Source organism: Podarcis erhardii (assembly GCF_964252035.2).
Source record: "Podarcis erhardii genome assembly, chromosome: 4".
Classification (NCBI taxonomy): domain Eukaryota; kingdom Metazoa; phylum Chordata; class Lepidosauria; order Squamata; family Lacertidae; genus Podarcis; species Podarcis erhardii.
In genome coordinates, this window is record NC_138508.1 from 22,739,282 (window position 1) to 22,758,692 (window position 19,411).

A 19,411-nucleotide genomic window follows, 5' to 3' on the forward strand; every position below is an offset into this window, starting at 1 on the left:
AGCATGAGTTAATTGGGCAATAGTTTAAGCGTGCTTTTTTAAATGTACATCCAAAAATTACCTTTAATTCCAATGGATTAAATATGCTAAATGTGGCAGAGGCAACAATATCTCTCTCTTTCACTCTGAAGGTCAACATTCTAGAGAATTCCTATTAGCTCTGCCTATTAACATTTACTTCTGCTAGACTACAAGGAATAAAATTGGGGAGAAATACAGGGTATGGCCGTGCCAAAGTTAAGTACTTTAAAAGCCACTGAGTTCAGTATGATCATCCCTGAACTCTCCTATTGAAATCAATTTAAAACTGCTTTCCTTAGCCTCAATGGTGTTCCAATTTGCTGTTTGAGGATGTACAGGGAAGCTTAAAATCAATACTTTCGAGAAACTACAGCTACCTTGTATTTTAGCACAAGGCCAATCTAATGAAGGCTTCTCCCCAAAATAATAAACACCAATTTTATAGACAGGGACAAATCTCAGAGTTCTTAACTTGGTTTTTCAGTCAATCCCCAGTCAAAACCAGCCAACGATGTGATAATATTGGAATTACTTTTATTCCAACAAACACAACTCCATTACTAGATGTTAGAGGCAGGCATTTTCAGCTTACAGTTATGAAAAACCAGGTCCCTGGATAACCAACAAAGGAGATTGTGGATGTGTGTGTCTGTGCAGACAATGGAGATGCAAATCTGGGCATGCATCCCTTTCCATATTGCAGTGTTCATCAGGAGCCACTGAACCGGCTGGACACTGAACCACACAGTTGCAGATGGAGATGTCTGTGCACCTGCAACACTGGGAGTGGATCAGGGTCATTATGCCCACTATTTCATCTGTTTGTCCAGATGTAGGAAGGTACAAAGCTAGGGAAGAAAACTGAATTTACAGTTTTTATCATTATCTCACACTTTTTTTCTAAGACGCATTACATACCCTTCAAGTGTCAGGGACAGTTCTGGGATTACAGAATCCATAACGGTTTCTGATTAGATCCTGGAATGCCCAGGCCAGGTTTTCCTGTTTCCTCCCCTCCTCATCTCGGAGGGGAGAACAATTAAAAGTGGTTTGTGGGTGGAGTCCTGTTTATACTCAAAATATAATACCGGCACAAAATGAAGGAAATGGTGAAGCTGAATAGTGAATTTCTCCCCCATTCCTAGATAGTGGTAAACACACACACACGTGCAACTCAAGTCCAGAGGGAAAAGGCAAGATATTGGCACTCCTCTGAGGCATTTCCAGACATTTATCATTCTAGCAGAGGAAGTGGAACAGAGAATGTGAGAAGATCTTGTCTGCATTCCTTGCATTTATTCAGCAACAGCTTAGCACCATGTTTCTAGAAGAACTGGAGGCAAAACTAGGAACCACTTCATCTATATGGTATCTCCTTTTCTGAAATCCAGCACATCAGGCGCACCACTGCATTGTCAGTGGTTGGTTCTTAGCTTTTCAGCCTCCCAACATGATCCCCACAAGAGTCAGTGAAGAGTTACATCTCTGGAGAAGATGGCTCCATTAGTGTCAAGATCATGCAATTATGTCTGTTCTACTGAGTGTTGGGGAAATTTAAAAGGGGGGGGGGCTGGAAAATTATTTTACAATCTGTATTGCAAGCTCCTTAATGAATTCAAACTTTAATGATCTGTAGTTTATTATCTCTCATGGAAGGTCTTGCTAGCAAGTGCTTGCTGTTAAATTAGGTGCTATCATTACCCAAGAAAGGTGCAGAAAACATTGCAGCAATTAGCAACTGGGGATGCCAAAGTACCACGGGAAAAGAAAACTAGCTACACCTACACAATTGAGTTCTCTCAAGGGGAACTTGACCTTGTAGCTGATCCAGCCATGGCTCTACCTGAACCACATCAGATGACACATACGATGCCTAATGAAAGGCTTTAAATGTATCTCCAAGACAGTTCAGCATCCAGAAACTTTCCCCCAGGCTTAGTGAAAGATATTGCAAACAAAGCACATTGTGTATTTATTTTCCCAAGAAACGGATAAGCTAATTTCATTGCAGATAAGCTCTGTGTTGTCATGCTCCAACGTAACTGGGAATGAAGCATCTGCCTGGGGGACGAATGTAACCAGCAATACATCATGTTGGGCTTATCAGAAAATCATGCTCTACTCAGTAGATGTAAAGGGACGCCGCAGCTCAACATTTGGACTGACGCGGTTCAAAGCAAGAAGAGGAAATACTATCTCTTTTCCATGCTATCTTTATGGCTTGTACTTCAGGTAGAGAGAATGGAAAATGGATCACTTGCTTGACATGATAGCCAGCCGCTGAGCAGTGGAGATTTCAAAGTGAAAAACTTTGTGCCATATTTTATTTCTCATGTTTTAACCAAGAATGCCCCTGGAAATGACACCACATTGTAATGTAATGTTGTTCTCATTGGACCATTCTCTATGAAGAATGCCACATTGACCTAGGAGCAAAGCTTTTCTTTTTTTAAAAAAAATAAATGTATATGAAAAATTTATTCCAAACCCTGAAGAGCATTCACATCTAAGGGAGTGCTTTTGCTTAACCTCCACACCCCAAATGCAAAAAAATAAGAAAAGATGGGGGGAAGAAATGGGGGAAAAAGAAAAGCATGTGCCCAACACTATCATAAAAACATTAGGGGGGTGTATATCCTTACCCCCTAACAGGAGTGCTCCTATTCAGGGTTCTGGCCAACCATGCTGTCTACTGTAAGTTTTCAGTATCTCAAGTAGGCTTTCTTATCCTTTCCATTTCACGCCTTTCCTTCCCAAATGACACAGCATTCTCTGTCACCTCATGTCCACTGAGCATGCTCAGTCTGCACTGGGCTGTTCGGACAACAGGCAAATGCTAATACAGTTTCATTTCCCATTGGCTCCATGTTTGTCTCCTTTCTTGTTAGTACAGGGACACTGAGTTTGCCATTAGAGGGAATGTGGGGTTGTTACCAGCTGGTCAGATGGAAAGCAGATGGAAAATTGATCTTTCACTCATAGAGTAATAAAGTGAACTGCCATGGATGCTTTAGCTGACATTCCTGCATTGCAGGGGGCTGGTCGAGATCACCCTTGGGGTCCCTTCCAACAATTCTATGATTCTGTGTGGGGCTTGAACCCACAATCTTGAGATTAAGAGTCTCATGCTCTACCAACTGAGCTATATGAAAATATGTAGGGTCCATCCTATTCTCTTGATTGCAATCTGTTTTAACTCCTCTTAATACAGTGGTACCTCGGGTTACATACGCTTCAGGTTTCATACGCTTCTGGTTACAGACTCCGCTAACCTAGAAATAGTACCTCGGGGTAAGAACTTTGCTTCAGGATAAGAACAGAAATCGTGCTCCGGCGGCACGGCGGCAGCAGGAGGCCCCATTAGCTAAAGTGGTGCTTCAGGTTAAGAACAGTTTCAGGTTAAGAACAGACCTCTGGAACAAATTAAGTTCTTAACCCAAGGTACCACTGTATTGTATTTTTAAATTGTCGTAATTTGCCCTGGCACCTTATGGTAAAGGGTTGGTAATAAATTATTATTCTTATTTATTAAAAGATAAGTTTGCAGGTTCCTAAAACCAGGAACCATTGAATCCTGAATCTCATTTCCCACAGTAGCCAGCCAGATGCCGCCAGAAGCAAGGCATGAAAGCAACATCCTGTGGCTTTGCTCCCCAGCAAGTGGTATTTACTGGTATACTACTCTTGGGGATGGAGGTTCCAATCGGCTATCATGCTTTGCCTAACACCTTGCTGACCTACACTCTGTAAGGGCTATAAGTTGCACCCAGGGCAATTCAACTGTGCCTGTGCTACAGCTGCTTTCCTTTCGATTGCTCAGGATGCAGAGCAAGTAAGTTTACCTTAATAGGTCTTCCGTCCGGTGTAAGCACCTCCTCTGACAGCTCCATCATCTTCAGGGCCATCAGCGCGATGGGCTTTGCGTGATTTAGGTTCTGTCTGTGGAGCCCTGCTGCAACACAGTACGCATCACCTATTGTTTCCACCTGCACCAATCAGACAAATCAAATGCAAAAAAAAATATGATAATGAGCCAGGAACTGGTACCATTAAGTCTCTGCAATCACTGAATGTTGTTTAAAAACATGTCAGCACAACATCAATAAGATAAGCTATTAGACAACTGAGTATAATTACCCCCAAGTTTGCAAACAGCCACCATCAAATCCTGACACCTCATTGCACAGTTGTTCATTATTAGTGAGCGCAAAATCATTAGAATTGAGGACAACTTATGCCACCAAGTGGGTTGTAACAACAGTGAACCATAAGAAAGTGGGTTTTTTTCTGGATCAGGGAGCCTACTGCAAATGTGCAGGTGGGGGAGAAGGTGCCACTGCAGTTTGTCCTCTTGTAGGATAAGAATTGTAGATTAATACCTATACAATCTGTACATCTTCTACACTAAAGCAATCTGACACTTACAGACTGAACATAGAATTTCTTCTACCTCTCTCACAGCAGTAAAATTCAGGGTCTCTGGTCACAAATGCAGTTGCCATGAATGCCAGAGCAGCTGCCCCACTGAACTCTGGTGAGTTCATCTCTAGCAACAGCAAATGATCTGGCAAGAATAATGCTCTGGTAGCCTTCAATGTTTCCTATTGTTTGGCTCATTGATACCAATTCTAAACATATGGAGATCCACGAAGCAGGAGACATCACTCTGAAGTAATATTTGGGGTGGGTGAATGGGACCAATTATCTTATCTTTGATAGTGAAGGATTGCAGACAAGAAAGAAAGAAAGAAAGAAAGAAAGAGAGAGAGAGAGAGAGAGAGAGAGAAAGAAAGAAAGAGGAGTACCCTGGATCGAACAAACATCATATTGATGTTGTGGACTGGCTGGACCAACTGGGGAACCCGCAAGGGATGAAGCCTGGGAAGTGGTAGCGAGATGACGATGAGTTGGTGAAGAGAGAAGAGGGAGGAGGAGGTGTCAGAAGCTGAAGAGGCAACAGGGTTTAGTGAGCAAGGAGACTCTGTGACAGAGAGAAGCCCAGAATCAGAAGAGGAAGTAGGAGAGGAGGGAAACCAAGAGACAAAGATGAGTTGGGTTGGTGAAGAATCGACAGTATCTCCCCCTCCTGCTGCTACCAGCAGAACCAGAAGAGGCATGAAGAGGGAGGAGCAAAGACAGTCATCCTGGCAGAGTCTCAGATTGCTTGGGAAGGACCTGGGAGAGGAAGCTGTGGCAAAGCAAGGATCTTCAGTCTCAACTGCCTCATAGGTGCATGGCCTACCAAGAAGAGTTGCTGCACTCATTAGGCATAGCACTCCTGAGCAGATTTTGTTTCTTCTAATAAAAAGTTCACTTCACTTACTCTGTGTAATTTATTGCTGACCCGCACCTGACAGCCCCATTTAACATCTGAGGGCTTGCCGATTAGAGAGAACAGGGAGGAAAAGAACCATGTAGATGGAGACTAGCTATTTCTTTTCATATTTTTAAAAATCTATTTTATATTAGAGATTTATTGGTTTACAAAAGTATGTGCAATGTCTCTTTTTTCAAGTTACATTTTCTACAGATCAGTTTCATTTGTTGAGATATTAGTGTTACATTTATTGAGCGCCTAACTCAGGGCTCTCCAGATTGCTGCTTTTTCTGCAGGTGTATTCAGCAACGTATCATTGGCACAATATCACTGCATTGGTGGGTAGATATAGTGGAGCATCCTTACACCATTCCCCTTTATTAGTTTTGCTATAATGCACTCCCACTGTTAACATATTATTGTTGAATGGTTTCTTTAAATGTAAAGGTTCATCATTGTTCCACCTAATGTGTATGTCTTTAAGGGGCCAGAGCAAGATAACGAGACCTAGCTTTACAGCTGTGAAACATAGCAGGTGCTGCCGAGTTGCATTGATTAAGGTGTGTCAGCATTTGCATGTAGTATATAAGGAGCAGCACCTAGCTCTCCCATTACCCTGGGGGTTGGGTTGGTGGTTGGGTCTGGTTTGTTGTTAATGTATTTAGTGTATAAGGAGTTTTTGTTTTTTTTGTAATTAAAACCTTGTTTAAGTTATTTTTGAGTCCCTTTCTTTTTAATGCATGGTCTCCCCAGCAAGCTCTCTGCAGCGCTACCATACTGCAAATAGCCAACACCTTTGGTTATGGGCCCAGCTGCTGAGTGGATGACTGCATATTTTTGGACTCTGAGAAAGGTTTGAAAACTCCTTCTCCTGTTAGTGTAGTTTTTGTGGGTCTGGAAGATTTCCAGAATGGTTGACCGGGTTCCTGAAGCCGAGAAGGCTCTGGTCTTCCCACAGCTAACAGATGAGAACTATAGTTTATGGTCTTTTCGGGTGGAGGCGCTTTTGACCTCTAGGGAAGTATGGACCTATGTAACTGAAGACCCTCCTGACCCTGTAACTAATGCTTGGTCGAAAGGAGATGCAAAAGCCAGGGTGATAATTAATTTGGCAGTCAGCGACCAGCAAGTAGTCTATATAAGGAATAAGAAAACTGCCAAAGAAATGTGGGACAGTCTTGCAGCAGTGCATGTTAGAAAAGAGTCAGCGTCTGCATTGACATTTTTCAAGCAGCTGTACCAGACGAAGTTGCAGCCTGGTGGTGATTTGGCAGCACACTTGAGACGTCTGGAGGCAATACGCGGCGAATTAATTCAAAGGGACATGGACATACCTGATATTCAGTATGTTTTTATCATTCTTTGTTCCCTTAATGAGGACTTTGATGGTATAGCTAGCCAGATATCTGCCGTCCCACCAGCACAATTAACTGTGGAAGGGGTAACGGCAAGATTAATGGGCGAGTTGGATAGAAGGGAGGCTTGTGCCATAAGCACTCCTATTTCCAGAAGTAATGAGGAACGCCATATGCAAACTTGTGGTGATGCGACTGCATTTAAAGCTGCAAAGCGTTGTTGGTTCTGCAATAAGCAAGGACATTTTGCAAAGGACTGCAGAGCCAAAAGAAAGCAAAGTACTCCCAAGCCTGTTTCTGCTCGTCAGTCACGGGTGTCATCTCAGCAGCCAACATCGCACCGTAAAGACAGAAACGAGCCGCGAGCTTTTCACGCTCGGACTGCAGATCATAAAAGAATTAAAGGTGCCAAGTGGAATTCTTTTATTGTGGACTCAGGAGCTTCTCACCACGTTTGCAACAATCGAAGCTTGTTTATTTCTTTCAAAGAGGAAATTGGTAATGTACATTTAGCCAATTCACAAGTCTTGCAGTCACTTGGCAGAGATACTGTTAAACTTGACTCTTTAAACATTACAATAGCAAACTGCATATACTGCCCATCAGTGGACAATTTATTATCAGTAAGGTGTTTTGCTCGTCAAGGCATAAGTGTGCGTTTCTTAAATTCAATGTGTGAGTTTTTTGAGGGGAACAAACGTCTATTGTATGCCCGGGACTCTGATGGTTTATATAGACTATATTTTCGCACCTACTCCCAATTGCCTATAAATTGCAGAGCAGCACAGTCAAGCCAGGGGTTGAGGAATGCAAGGCCTCATTCCGGGTGTCTCCACGAGGCGCACAGAATTCTGGGACACTTGAATTTTGCTGATGTAATTAGGACGAAGAATATTGTTAATGGCCTCAACATAAAGCCATGTAAATTCTTTATTCAATGTTTATCCTGTTGCAAGAATAAGATTAAGGTTGCACGCAAGGGTAGGTGCTCAGATAGGAAAGTAACTGAGCCATTTGAACGTGTACATTGTGATTTAGTTGGGCCACTCCCACCATCATTAGGAGGTTCTAAGTACTGGCTTACCCTGATAGACCAGTATAGTAGATACTGTTGGACTTATGCAATAGCTGAAAAGTCACAAGCATTTGAGAAGTACAAAGTTTTTTGCAACTGGGTAAAAACGCACTTTAACAAACCAATTAAGAACCTGTTTTCTGACCGGGGCGGAGAATTTGTTTCTGAGGATTTTGAGAAATTCCTGGAAGCGCAGGGGACTACTCATGAGTTATCTTGCCCCCGAAGTCCCTGGCAAAATGGGCTTGTTGAAGTTGTGCAGCGTGACCTGCAGGCAGGGGTTAAAACGTATCTGCACGATGCTAATCTGCCCAAAGACTTTTGGGCTGAAGCGCTTAATGCGTTTTGTTATGTCAGAAATCGCAGTTATCATTCTGGTTTAGATGTCACCCCCTATGAGAAGCTGTTTAAAAAACGCCCTAATCTGAAATACCTACGCATTTGGGGTTCAGATGTAATTATGCATTATCCCGCTAAGCAGAAATTGGGTGAGCGTAGTGTCCAGGGTAAATTGATGGGCTACCAGCAGGGGGCGTACAGAATTTACATACCAGCAACTGGCAAATTTCATATTACCAGAAGCATGATACAAACTGTAAATTGGAATGGAGTTGCTGTTTTCCAAGATACTGATGGTATAGATAATACTGAGGAAGAAGAAGCAGCAGCAGCAGCAGGAAATGGTGCTTCTGAATTAATGGAAAAAGACAAAAAGCCTGTTGAATCTGATAATTTGTTTGATTTAAAGTCACAGGCACCCAAGGGGAGGTTAGATTCTCTTGAGTTTTCTGACCGTGAGCTTAGCCTACAGGCATCTCTTCAATCTGACAGTGATGATTTACAACCTGAAACTAGTAATTTACTTAGTCCCATTAAGTCTGAGGAGTCTGACTCTCCTTCTGGACTAAGACGTTCAGATAGAAAGAGGCAGAAACCACAACGATTTGCAGATGAACATTTTAATACTGTGTATGCCAATAAGGTGGTTTTTGAGCCAAAAAGCTACAGTGACGTTCAGAATTTACCTAAGCACCAAGCTGCAAATTGGTATAAAGCTATGAACTCTGAGATAGCTTCTTTAAAAGAGCATAACACTTGGTCTCTTGTACCACAAACCCCAGATATGAGACTTATTGATTCAAAATGGGTTTATAGAGTTAAAATGAATGACAAAAATGAAGTTGTAAGGTACAAAGCAAGATTAGTTGCTAGGGGTTTTCAACAAATTCCAGGCAAAGATTATGATTTGTGTTATTCGCCAAGTGTAAAATATGAAACAGTTAAGCTTTTGTTAAAAGATGCATCACAACGTGGACATTCTGTTTATCACCTAGATATAAAAACTGCATATTTGTTTGCAGATTTAAAAGAACAAATTTTTATGCGTGTTCCTGAAGGCATAGATGCTGCTGAAGGTTTGGTATGCAAATTAAATAAATCCCTTTATGGTCTGCACCAAAGTGGAAGGAATTGGCACCAAACTTTAGCAAAAGAATTGCTGAATATTGGTTTTTCACAAGGAAAGGCAAACAATTGTGTGTTTATAAAGGAAAGGGCAAACTCTGTAACAAAGATATGTGTGTATGTAGATGACGTGTTAATTTCTACAAAAACTAAAAATGAATATGTCCCAGGTGATAATCAAATTGCGGACATTTTTACAAAAGCACTTCCAAAGGTTACACATGAAAAACATATACAAAGTATGCTTTGTTTTTGTTCCACAATGATGAACCGCAGGGGAAATGTTGAATGGTTTCTTTAAATGTAAAGGTTCATCATTGTTCCACCTAATGTGTATGTCTTTAAGGGGCCAGAGCAAGGGCCAGAGCAAGATAACGAGACCCAGCTTTACAGCTGTGAAACATAGCAGGTGCTGCTGAGTTGCATTGATTAAGGTGTGTCAGCATTTGCATGTAGTATATAAGGAGCAGCACCTAGCTCTCCCATTACCCTGGGGGTTGGGTTGGTGGTTGGGTCTGGTTTGTTGTTAATGTATTTAGTGTATAAGGAGTTTTTGTTTTTTTTGTAATTAAAACCTTGTTTAAGTTATTTTTGAGTCCCTTTCTTTTTAATGCATGGTCTCCCCAGCAAGCTCTCTGCAGCGCTACCATACTGCAAATAGCCAACATATTATTGCTGTCTTGAGAGGGAACTCTTGCACAGCAGTGGGACAGAACAACAACATCACTAGAACTTTTGATGTACACCAAATTTCAGGATGCCAGCGGGAATCCACGAGACACACGCTGACTGGAGATGAAACAGGGTGTCCGTTGCAAAACTTCTGCAGGCACAAACATTACTGAAAGCAGGTTTGCTTATAAGTGCCCCGATACCATCACCAGTGCAAATCCTTGTGATGCACAAGGGACGGGTTTTCTGGAAGGGTTTAAAACTGCAGACGAACAGAGGAAATGTTTTGTGAAATGCTAACAATAACATTTGAAAGATCATCCTGCTTGTTCTCAGAAAAAAGCAAAGCATACGTGACAGCTGGCAGAAGAACCACCTTTGTCAAGCAAATGCTTGATGGGTTTTACAGCCTGATCTGCAAGTTTTGTCCCACTGAGTTCAGTGAAGCCGATGCTCAGGTAACAGTCTTAGAGGAAAACAATGAGGAGTCGACGTTTGTAGGCAGGAACAGAGGATGTTGCTTTAGAACTGGGGGTTGTCATGAGACTTTCACATAGTTGCCATAGCAGGGTTGCCATATTTTGAAGAGGAAAAAAAGAGGACAGCCTGAGCCACTGTCAGCCTGAGACAAGGAAAGAGGTGTGCGGGCATGTGGGACCACAGCTGCCAAGCCCACATGACTGTTTGCCCAGCTCGGACTGGAAGCAGCTATGGTGTGCAGAGCAGCCCAAGCCCACCCCAAGCCCCTCCAAATAACCCCCTCCCCCCAAAAAAACCAGACTTCCTTTAAAATCTGCCTGGGTGGGCATGTTGGCTCCGCAAAAGAGGACATGTCCAGGTTTTCCTGGACATATGGCAACCCTAGTCCTAAGTCTCTGTCCCACTGACGGCACAACTTAGCAGAGACTGCGAACTGGGTAGTTGAACCCCAATGAATTTTAAAGCACCATCACTTTTTGACCACATATCTATTTGGTGCCCAAGAAAATAAATAAGGGAATTTGTTTCAGAATGAAGGATACAGTGGTACCTCGGGTTACAGACGCTTCAGGTTACAGACGCTTCAGGTTACAGACTCCGCTAACCCAGAAATAGTACCTCGGGTTAAGAACTTTGCTTCAGGATGAGAACAGAAATCGCGCAACAGCGGCACGACGGCAGTGGGAGGCCCCACTAGCTAAAGTGGTGTTTCTGGTTAAGAACAGTTTCAGGTTAAGAATGGACCTCCAGAATGAATTAAGTTCTTAACCCAAGGTACCACTGTATATCGTGTGTGTTTTTAATGTTGATGCATAAAAGAAAGATAAAAACAGAAACCTCAGGCATGAGCTAGTGTTATATTAGAGGTGGCAGATCGGAAAATATCTTATAACAAGCCATACCAACTGGCTATCTAGCTTAATACTGTCCACACTGATTGGCAGCCGCTCTCCAGGGTTTCAGACAGGAGTCTCTTGCAACCATCCTGGAAAAGTTGGTGACTGAACCAGGGACCTTGTGCATCATGAACAGCAAATGCTCCACCACTCAGCTATGATCCTTCCACTTGTGGAAGAGATGTCTTGTGTCAAATAGCAGCATTTCCAATTGTTGCTCTCTGGACTCTCTCCTCCGCTCCCCTCCCCTCCTCTTTTGCTTTAAAATACTGGCTTGAAATAAGCCTCAAAATGTAATCACAGGGGGTCACACTTACGGCTTGTCTGATGCATGCCTCTCGCAGCAAAAAATCAGACAAGCCCGGTGCACTGAAAAGAGCAGCTGCAGAGGGAATATGCTGCTATTTCGGCCTGGCTTCTCGCAGCAGGATCCCTGTAAAAGCTTAATAGACAATTTGGATTATAACTGTTGCAGCTGAGGACTCGACACTACTCTCCACCCCCACCCCACCACAAAATGAACAGGCTTGCAGCGTCTCTCTCTTAATCCAAGCTTAAATCCCACCGATGCTATAAAATTCAACAATGTAAATGAGGGGAAAATGCATTTTACTGGAGGAGGGGTAGAATGGACACACACTGCCCACTTCGCAATTCAGTATCTAAGCTTCTTCCGATTACAGGACAAAGATTTGAGGCTGATACTAGAACAGCATGGACGTTTGACTCCAGGTTGCAAATTTAAGAAATGCTGCATTTTGCATTTGTCAACTTTCCAGTTCATCTTGAATTATTTTAATTATTGCACCATCATTGTATATGCTGCTTTACAAAGTAATGTAACCAAAAAGCATAGCTGGCTCCTTAGGGAAGGAAATGCAAAAATCCATAGTAGGGCAATCTCACTTTTAGGATCAACCAAAACAATCTCCCTAGTGTGTGGTGTGATGCCTAACCAGGCTGCCCCTTAATACCAGCTGTGCCTGTCAGAGGACCTGGAATGGTGGAAGCAAAGAAAGTGAGGAAGCTTAAGGGACTTCAGGTGAGTCTGCAGTCCAAGGTAGGGAAGGCTAGGCTGAGTTGAGCTGAATAATTCCCGGCTGTAACTGAAGATGATTCAGTTGCCAAATGGGTTCTTCTAAGCTCAATGCACACCCAGACAATTGCTGTACACATATGCAAGAGTTACAGCTATAGGGACTAGAAAGCTAAAGAAAAGTGGGAAAGGCGAAGCTGATTTGATACCAGGGAGCTGTTCACAGTGCTGAAGAAGGTTTGCTGACACTTAGAGCTCTAGTGGCGCTGTGGTCTAAACCACAGAGCCTTGGGCTTGCCGATCAGAAGGTCGCCAGTCCAAATCCCTGTAACAGGGTGAGCTCCCATTGTTCGATCTCAGCTTCTGCCAACCTAGCAGTTCGAAAGCACGTCAAAGTGCAAGTAAATAAATAGGTACCGCTCTGGCGGGAAAGGTAAACGGCGTTTCCGTGCGCTGCTCTGGTTCGCCAGAAGCGGCTTAGTCATGCTGGCCACATGACCCAGAAGCTGTACGCCGGCTCCCTTGGCCAATAAAGCGAGATGAGCACCACAACCCCAGAGTCATCCGCGTCTGGACCTAACGGTCAGGGGTCCCTTTACCTTTACTACTGCATACACCTTGGGTGGCATTTGTTCCATCATGTGACATCTCCTTGTAGGTAGCTTCTGGGGAGGATGACAAACCACAGGGCTTGCAAACCACATTAAAGACAACCTCTTTCACCTGCCCTTCCCCCCCCCCACTGACCTCCATTTCCCTCCTGACATGCCTACGGTAAAAACCATTCAACCTCTACTCTGGCTCACACCAGATGTTTTGGAAGGCAATGGGATATTTGCAAAACTACTAAATAGAGGCTGTTATGTTCTGCTTCTATGGGCAAAGAGCTCTTGTGCTTGGGTCCCCACTGAGGAGATTTCACCCCTCCCATATCCAAGAATCTGCTGATGTTCTCTGCTGATTCTCCAGAGAGGAGGGGGCGGTTTCTGCTCTCTACTTATTCCGCTCCAGCCTCACATCAAAAGGAGAGAGAGAGACTGAGTGTTAGTGAGAGACTGTGTGTGATCTCTATATAGATAAGGTTGCTGCTAAGAGCAGCTGCAGACACCCAGTGAAGTTCAGCATTTTCGTTTAGACCTCATTTAGCTCTGTATATAGTTGTGTATTATAGTTGTAGATAGAATAAAGAAGATATTCTACAGAGCTGCTCTCCGAGTCGTTTATGCTCTGCTATACTCTGCTGTGCGACGACTGTGTTCTTGTGCAATTGAATTTGGTGCTCACAACTCTAAGCTACAGATAGGTAGCCGTGTTGGTCTGCCATGGTCAAAACAAAATAAAAAAATTCCTTCCAGTAGCACCTTAAAGACCAACTGAGTTAGTTCTAGGTATGAGCTTTCGTGTGCATGCACACTTCTTCAGATACACACAACTCTAAGCTGTGAGTCCACAGCACTTTGACCTGTTCCTGTGCAGAAGGTGGTCCCTGGAAGTGCTACCCAGCTCGCCTAGCCCAGTCGGGGATGAAGTGGATGAGTCAGGTCCGTGGCACTGGCTCAAGGGCGATGCTGACACCCACTTGGGGGTTCCCCACAGGCTGCTGTGAGAACAGGATGCTGGACTAGATGGGCCATTGGCCTGATCCAGCGGGCTCTTCTTATGTTCTTAACGGAGTGAACATGAGAGCTGCACCACTAACAGTTATTTCAGTTGCAAACACAGCCTGTGGTTGATTGGTTATTCACAAGTGCATGTATTGAGTCCTCCCACCCATCAACCCCAGTTTGTTTCCAAGATGGTTGTTGCTATCTACACTTCTTGCCTAGTGCTGACTTACAACCCATGGAAGACAATCTCACTTGGCTACAAATGATCACCAAAGGAGGAGAAGAAGAGGAACCCATGAACCCATCGCTCCCGAACACAGCTTCTGAAAGGCCATTTTTTAACATAATGGGAGCTCCTCTCTTTTATAACACAATCACTTAAGTACCCTTATGAGAGTCTTTGGTGTCTTTGTGGGGATGTTAGCAGAATCAACTCAATGAATTAGCCAAACCTACTTACTGTGGCAAAATTCTTGACAAGTGCACATCTTTTTTTATTCCACTTCAATAACCTTTGATTAAAATGGTTCGGGCAGTGGGAGTGGAGAGAAAGCATTTGTTCTAGTTCACTCTGAGCTGATCAACAAGTTCTATAGTTTCATGAATATCTGCTAAAATAAATTCACTCGCTGCATTTCAGCTTATGTATGTGTGTGTGTATGCATGCATGAATGTATGTATGTATTATTGTATTATGTTAGCCACTCTGAGCCCGGCTCCGGCCGGGAAGGGTGGGGTATGATGATGATGATGATGATTATATACAAACCATATATTATGTGTAATTCTACACACACACAGACACGGAAATGAAGTTTGCATTTATAGATCAGTGTTTATTGCTGCAACTGAGAGTGCTCTGCTCTCCCAAATAAAAATATTCAAGAAGCAATGCAAATCCCACACCTCAATAGTCCTCCCTCCCCTCCAGTTAATGCTGAGAGAAATTGTCCACCCCTGTGCTATGTCATTTGCAAGCTGTAAAAGAGCCCAACTTTTAGCCAGCTTTTCTAGGCAGGGCCTGAATGTGCAGAATTGGTGTGAAACTCAATATACAGTATCCCAGAGTTGCCATTTCCCTTTCTCCACAAGCCCTTTGAAGCAACACTTTTGTGCGTTGCATCCAATATTACTTCTGCTCATGGTAGACGCATTGGAACTGATGGATGCAGCTAATTTAGGCCATTAATTTCAATGGGTCTACTCAGAGTAAGACTTAGTTGGCTACAATCAATTGTTCTTAGGCATTCCCTAGTAAGCCATATCTCAAACCCAGGTAATATACATTTTTTACCCCTCATCTATCTGTATTTTATTTTTCTATTTTCACATTTATTTTTATTCACCATATCCATTATTTTTATTGTATCTTGTATGTGTTTATGCCAATAAACCTTTGATTTTTTAAAAAAGAAAGTCAAGAGCAGGACCCTGCATTTAGCCAAAAAAACAATCTGGAAGCCAGTGAAACTCACAAAAGACCAGTTTCACATGTTCCTGGCAGCTAGATAGTGCTTGACAGAAGACATGCTGCTGAATTCTGGGCCAACTGTATGTTAGTCTTCTAGACTGTCACTACAAAGCACATTGCAGCAATATAGTCAAGCCAAGATGTTACCATAGCATCCATGACAACTGCCACATTAATTTTAAGGCGAAACAGATGGATGTCAACAACAAAGTTAATGTGAAATCTGACAGATCTTCCTTTTCCCTCCTGCACATTCCTTTCCGTGGCATACAGAACAGACCGAGTAGGGGGTTTCTTCTCCCTTACATCATTGGTTCAAAACTATGCTTAGCCATACCATGGTTTGGCTTAGCATGAGAGTAGATTGCGGTTTCTTTGCTACCTCCTGGTTGTTTAGTTGCTGTGCCAAACTGAGCTAAGTCATGATTTGGCTTAGCGCGCAGTCTGAACCTGAGCTTGTGATTTTGTTCCCTCCAGACTAAACACAAGCTGTAAACCAAGAGCAAAATTCTTCCCCCAGAGCCTGCATGCTCACACTAAGCAATGGTTTGCCTTCACGTGATGTGTGAACCAGACCTATAGCAACAATAACATTTAGCACGTGAATATAGAGGAATACATACACGTTTTCCACTGAAAAAGAAGAGAGAGAATGAACCTCAAAAAAAAAAAAAAAAAAAGTTCTACATGTTGTGATCTTGTATCTTAGGACAACCTTGCTGCCTGATAGTTTTATAGACAGGACTGCTGTTTGGTGCTGCTGTACCTCTGCTTGCCTGCCAATCAAACTGCAGGATGCTCTCTGCCTTGATTTCAGAGATTTCTTTAGCCTTTGCTGGAGACTGCCAATAAAATAACCCCTCCCTGCCTTCCTCCTGTTGTATCCCTTTTATCTATTTTGTCTAAAAGCAAAGTACAGGGGACTGACAGAAAAGCAAAAGCGACTCAGAACATGAGGACCTGTGCTGGCTTTGTGTTAGTGCAGCAATTATTATTTTTTAGTCTGGGGTATATCATCCACCTTCCTCCAACCCAGGGGCGGAGGAAGTGGGGTGCGGTGGGGGTGGTCCACCCCGGGTGTCACCACTGAGGGGGGTGACAAAATGTCAGGCGGCACTCAACACAGGGCCTGCAGTGCGCCCAAGTCATGCATCTCTCCTGGGAGTGACACAGTGGCTTGGGCACCCGCAGGCTCCGTGCTGCCCCAAATGGTCTACCCACTGCCTCCCCCTCAGCTGTAGGGCGGCTGAGTGGGAGGAGGCAGGCAGACTTCTCGGAGGCCCCATGGAGTGTCCTGCCCCGGCTCACCCCGCCCCTGGCCCCAGACTCCTGATCAGCTTGCTTCATGGCTGTTCCAACCACAGTGAAGAACAGGCCTCACTAGCCAGAGATTAACTTATCCCAGTGAGTCCTGAAAATGAGATGAATAGGGCTGGGCAATATATTAATATATCGCCCCAAACCGGTTTGCAGTTCATATTGTGATAACGGTTTCATAGTTTTTGACCTGGGAATATACTGCGAATCATGATGTGTGTGTGTGTGGTGCCTGCTATGAAAAAAATCACAATGTGGGATAAACCGTGAAGCCATCCAATGTCTAATTAACAACAACAGCAGCAGCAGCAGCAGCAGCAACAACAATTTATTTATACCCCACCCATCTGACTAGGCTTCCGAAGCCACTCTGGGCAGCTCCCAACAGAATATTAAAAACATAATAAAACATCAAACATTAAAAACTTCCCTAAACAGGGGCTGCCTTCATATGTCTTCTAAAAGTCAGGTAGTTGTTTATTTCCTTGACATCTGAGAGGAGGGCATTCCACAGGGTGGGCGCCATTACCGAGAAGGCCCTGTGCCTGCTTCCCTGTAACCTTACTTCTCCCTGCCAGAACTGCCAGAAGGCCCTTGGAGCTGGACCTCAGTGTCCGAGCTGAACAATGGGGGTGGAGACAGTCCTTCAGGTATACTGCTCCATCCTTATTTCAGAGATTGTGATATAACCGTACATATCACAAAGCTAAAAACCAGATATCACCCAGCCCTACTATTCACCTCTACATATGTAGTTCCATTTCAGATATTGTGATATACTGGTATATTGCAAGGTTTAGCTGGTAATATCCTGATGTTGGAAACCAGGTATCGCCCAGCCCTAGAGATGAGTTCTCAGAAGATGTGCTATGAAAATTGACTCAGCAGGAGAGCCAGTGTGGTGTAGTGGTTAAGAGCAGGGGACTCGTAATCTGGTGAACCGAGTTCGCTTCCCCGCTCCTCCACATGCAGCTGCTGGGTGACCTTGGGCTAGTCACACTTCTCTGAAGTCTCTCAGCCCCACTCACCTCACAGAGTGTTTGTTGTGGGGGAGGAAGGGAAAGGAGAATGTTAGCCGCTTTGAGACTCCTTCGGGTAGTGATAAAGCGGGATATCAAATCCAAACTCTTCTTCTCGGCAGGGGGAATATGAACCTGAGCTTGCTGCATCAGACCAGTGGCCCTAGCACTCTGTTCTGCCTGCAATTCCTCAACAGCTCCCAGTGTAGCAAGCTCTATCCTTGATCGTCTTCCGCTTGTTCACAGCCTAAGTTGCTGTTCTTCCTTTTAAAAAAGAAGAAGCTATCAGGAGACTTTCACACATCTCCTGCATGCTGCCTAGTTTGGCACTAAAAGGATGTAATCTTTAACATACTTAATTGGAAGGAAGTCCCACAAAAATAAATGGGACCTGCCTTCAAGCAAATGTGCTTAAGACTTGCGTTTAAGTGCTCCTCTGTATTCTGCTTTCATTTAAAATGGATGACAACTGTTACATTCCTTTTAATATGTGCCATTTTTATCTTCTCTCCCAAAATGCTTTATGAATTAAATATAGGGAAGAAGATTAAAAGGGGAGAAATAAAGAGGCAGATTTTTTTTAAAAAAAAAAATTGGTTGCACAAGCAAGGGTGAAAAGAAAGAATTTTCAGGAAGAACTCAGAATAGATTGAGAGTTGATTAGATACAAGAAAGCTATTCCTGGAGAAGAGGAGAAAGATACAATTCTGATTGAGAGTCTGTCTGGGATTACCTAAAACAGATTAGATAAGAGCACAGCCAAGCTAAAGCTCCATCGATCCTCAGAGCTAAATTTAAAATAAAGAATCGCATTTGAAGCACCTTGAAAATATCTCATTCAAGACAGTCCTATGATTTTAAAAACAACTTGACAACTTGATTTGGTAAAGATATTTGTGCATGATCTCTTGCCCATTTGCAAGGCAAAGCTATGCACCATGTGACCCAGGAAGCCAAACCAGGGATACTGGCGTCTTAACAGACCATGAGCTTGAACCTCTTGTGATAGGAAGCCAAAGTTCAATAGCTCCATTTCCATATGTGGAAAATGCTTTTAGGGCTTTCGGAACATTTTAGTGGTTCCACTCGCTGCTTTATCTTTTGTCATTTTTTTTGGGGGGGGGGTCTTTTTAATTTGATACACTGCTTACCGTGTTCTTTGTTCCCATTTGTTGTGCAATCAGCATTGAGGCACTTCTCAAAAGGCAAATTACAAATCCTGCAGACAGGGAAGAGGGCAGTGCCCTTCCCCTTCCCAAACCCGTGATGCTGATGGCTGGGAAGGGTTTTTTTTGCTTTTGTTTTCTTAGCAAACAATAAAACATATATTGGTCTTAACACTAAAGACCCAACCTCCCGTCTATTCCATATTTCAATTTCATATTACACACAATACACACTTTTATCATAATTAAACTTATTCTTAATAAATCTAATTTCTTATATCTACCTTGCAATTATTACTGAAGTTCCTCAAATGCTGCAACAGAATTTAAACTACTATATTTATTTTTCAGATATTCTTTGAAAACCTCCCAATTTGAAACAAATTCCTGTTTCGATTTATTCTTTATTTTTTTCTGATAGACCATCTAATTCGGCATATTCTGTCAGCTTTTGGATCCAGTCTTGTATAGAGGGGATTTCATTACTCTTCCATTTTGCTGCGATCAAAACTCTT

General features: G+C 43.1%; 1 protein-coding gene across 1 annotated transcript in view; it reads right to left on the minus strand.

Annotated features, from left to right (window-relative positions):
- The window catches only part of GUCY1A2 (guanylate cyclase 1 soluble subunit alpha 2), a 161,821-nt gene that overhangs the window by 46,232 nt on the left and 96,178 nt on the right, over positions 1 to 19,411 (minus strand). The window contains exon 6 of the mRNA XM_081860349.1: positions 3,864 to 4,007. Coding sequence (XP_081716475.1) covers positions 3,864 to 4,007 — 144 coding nt within the window. The remainder of the gene's footprint in view (positions 1 to 3,863; positions 4,008 to 19,411) is intronic.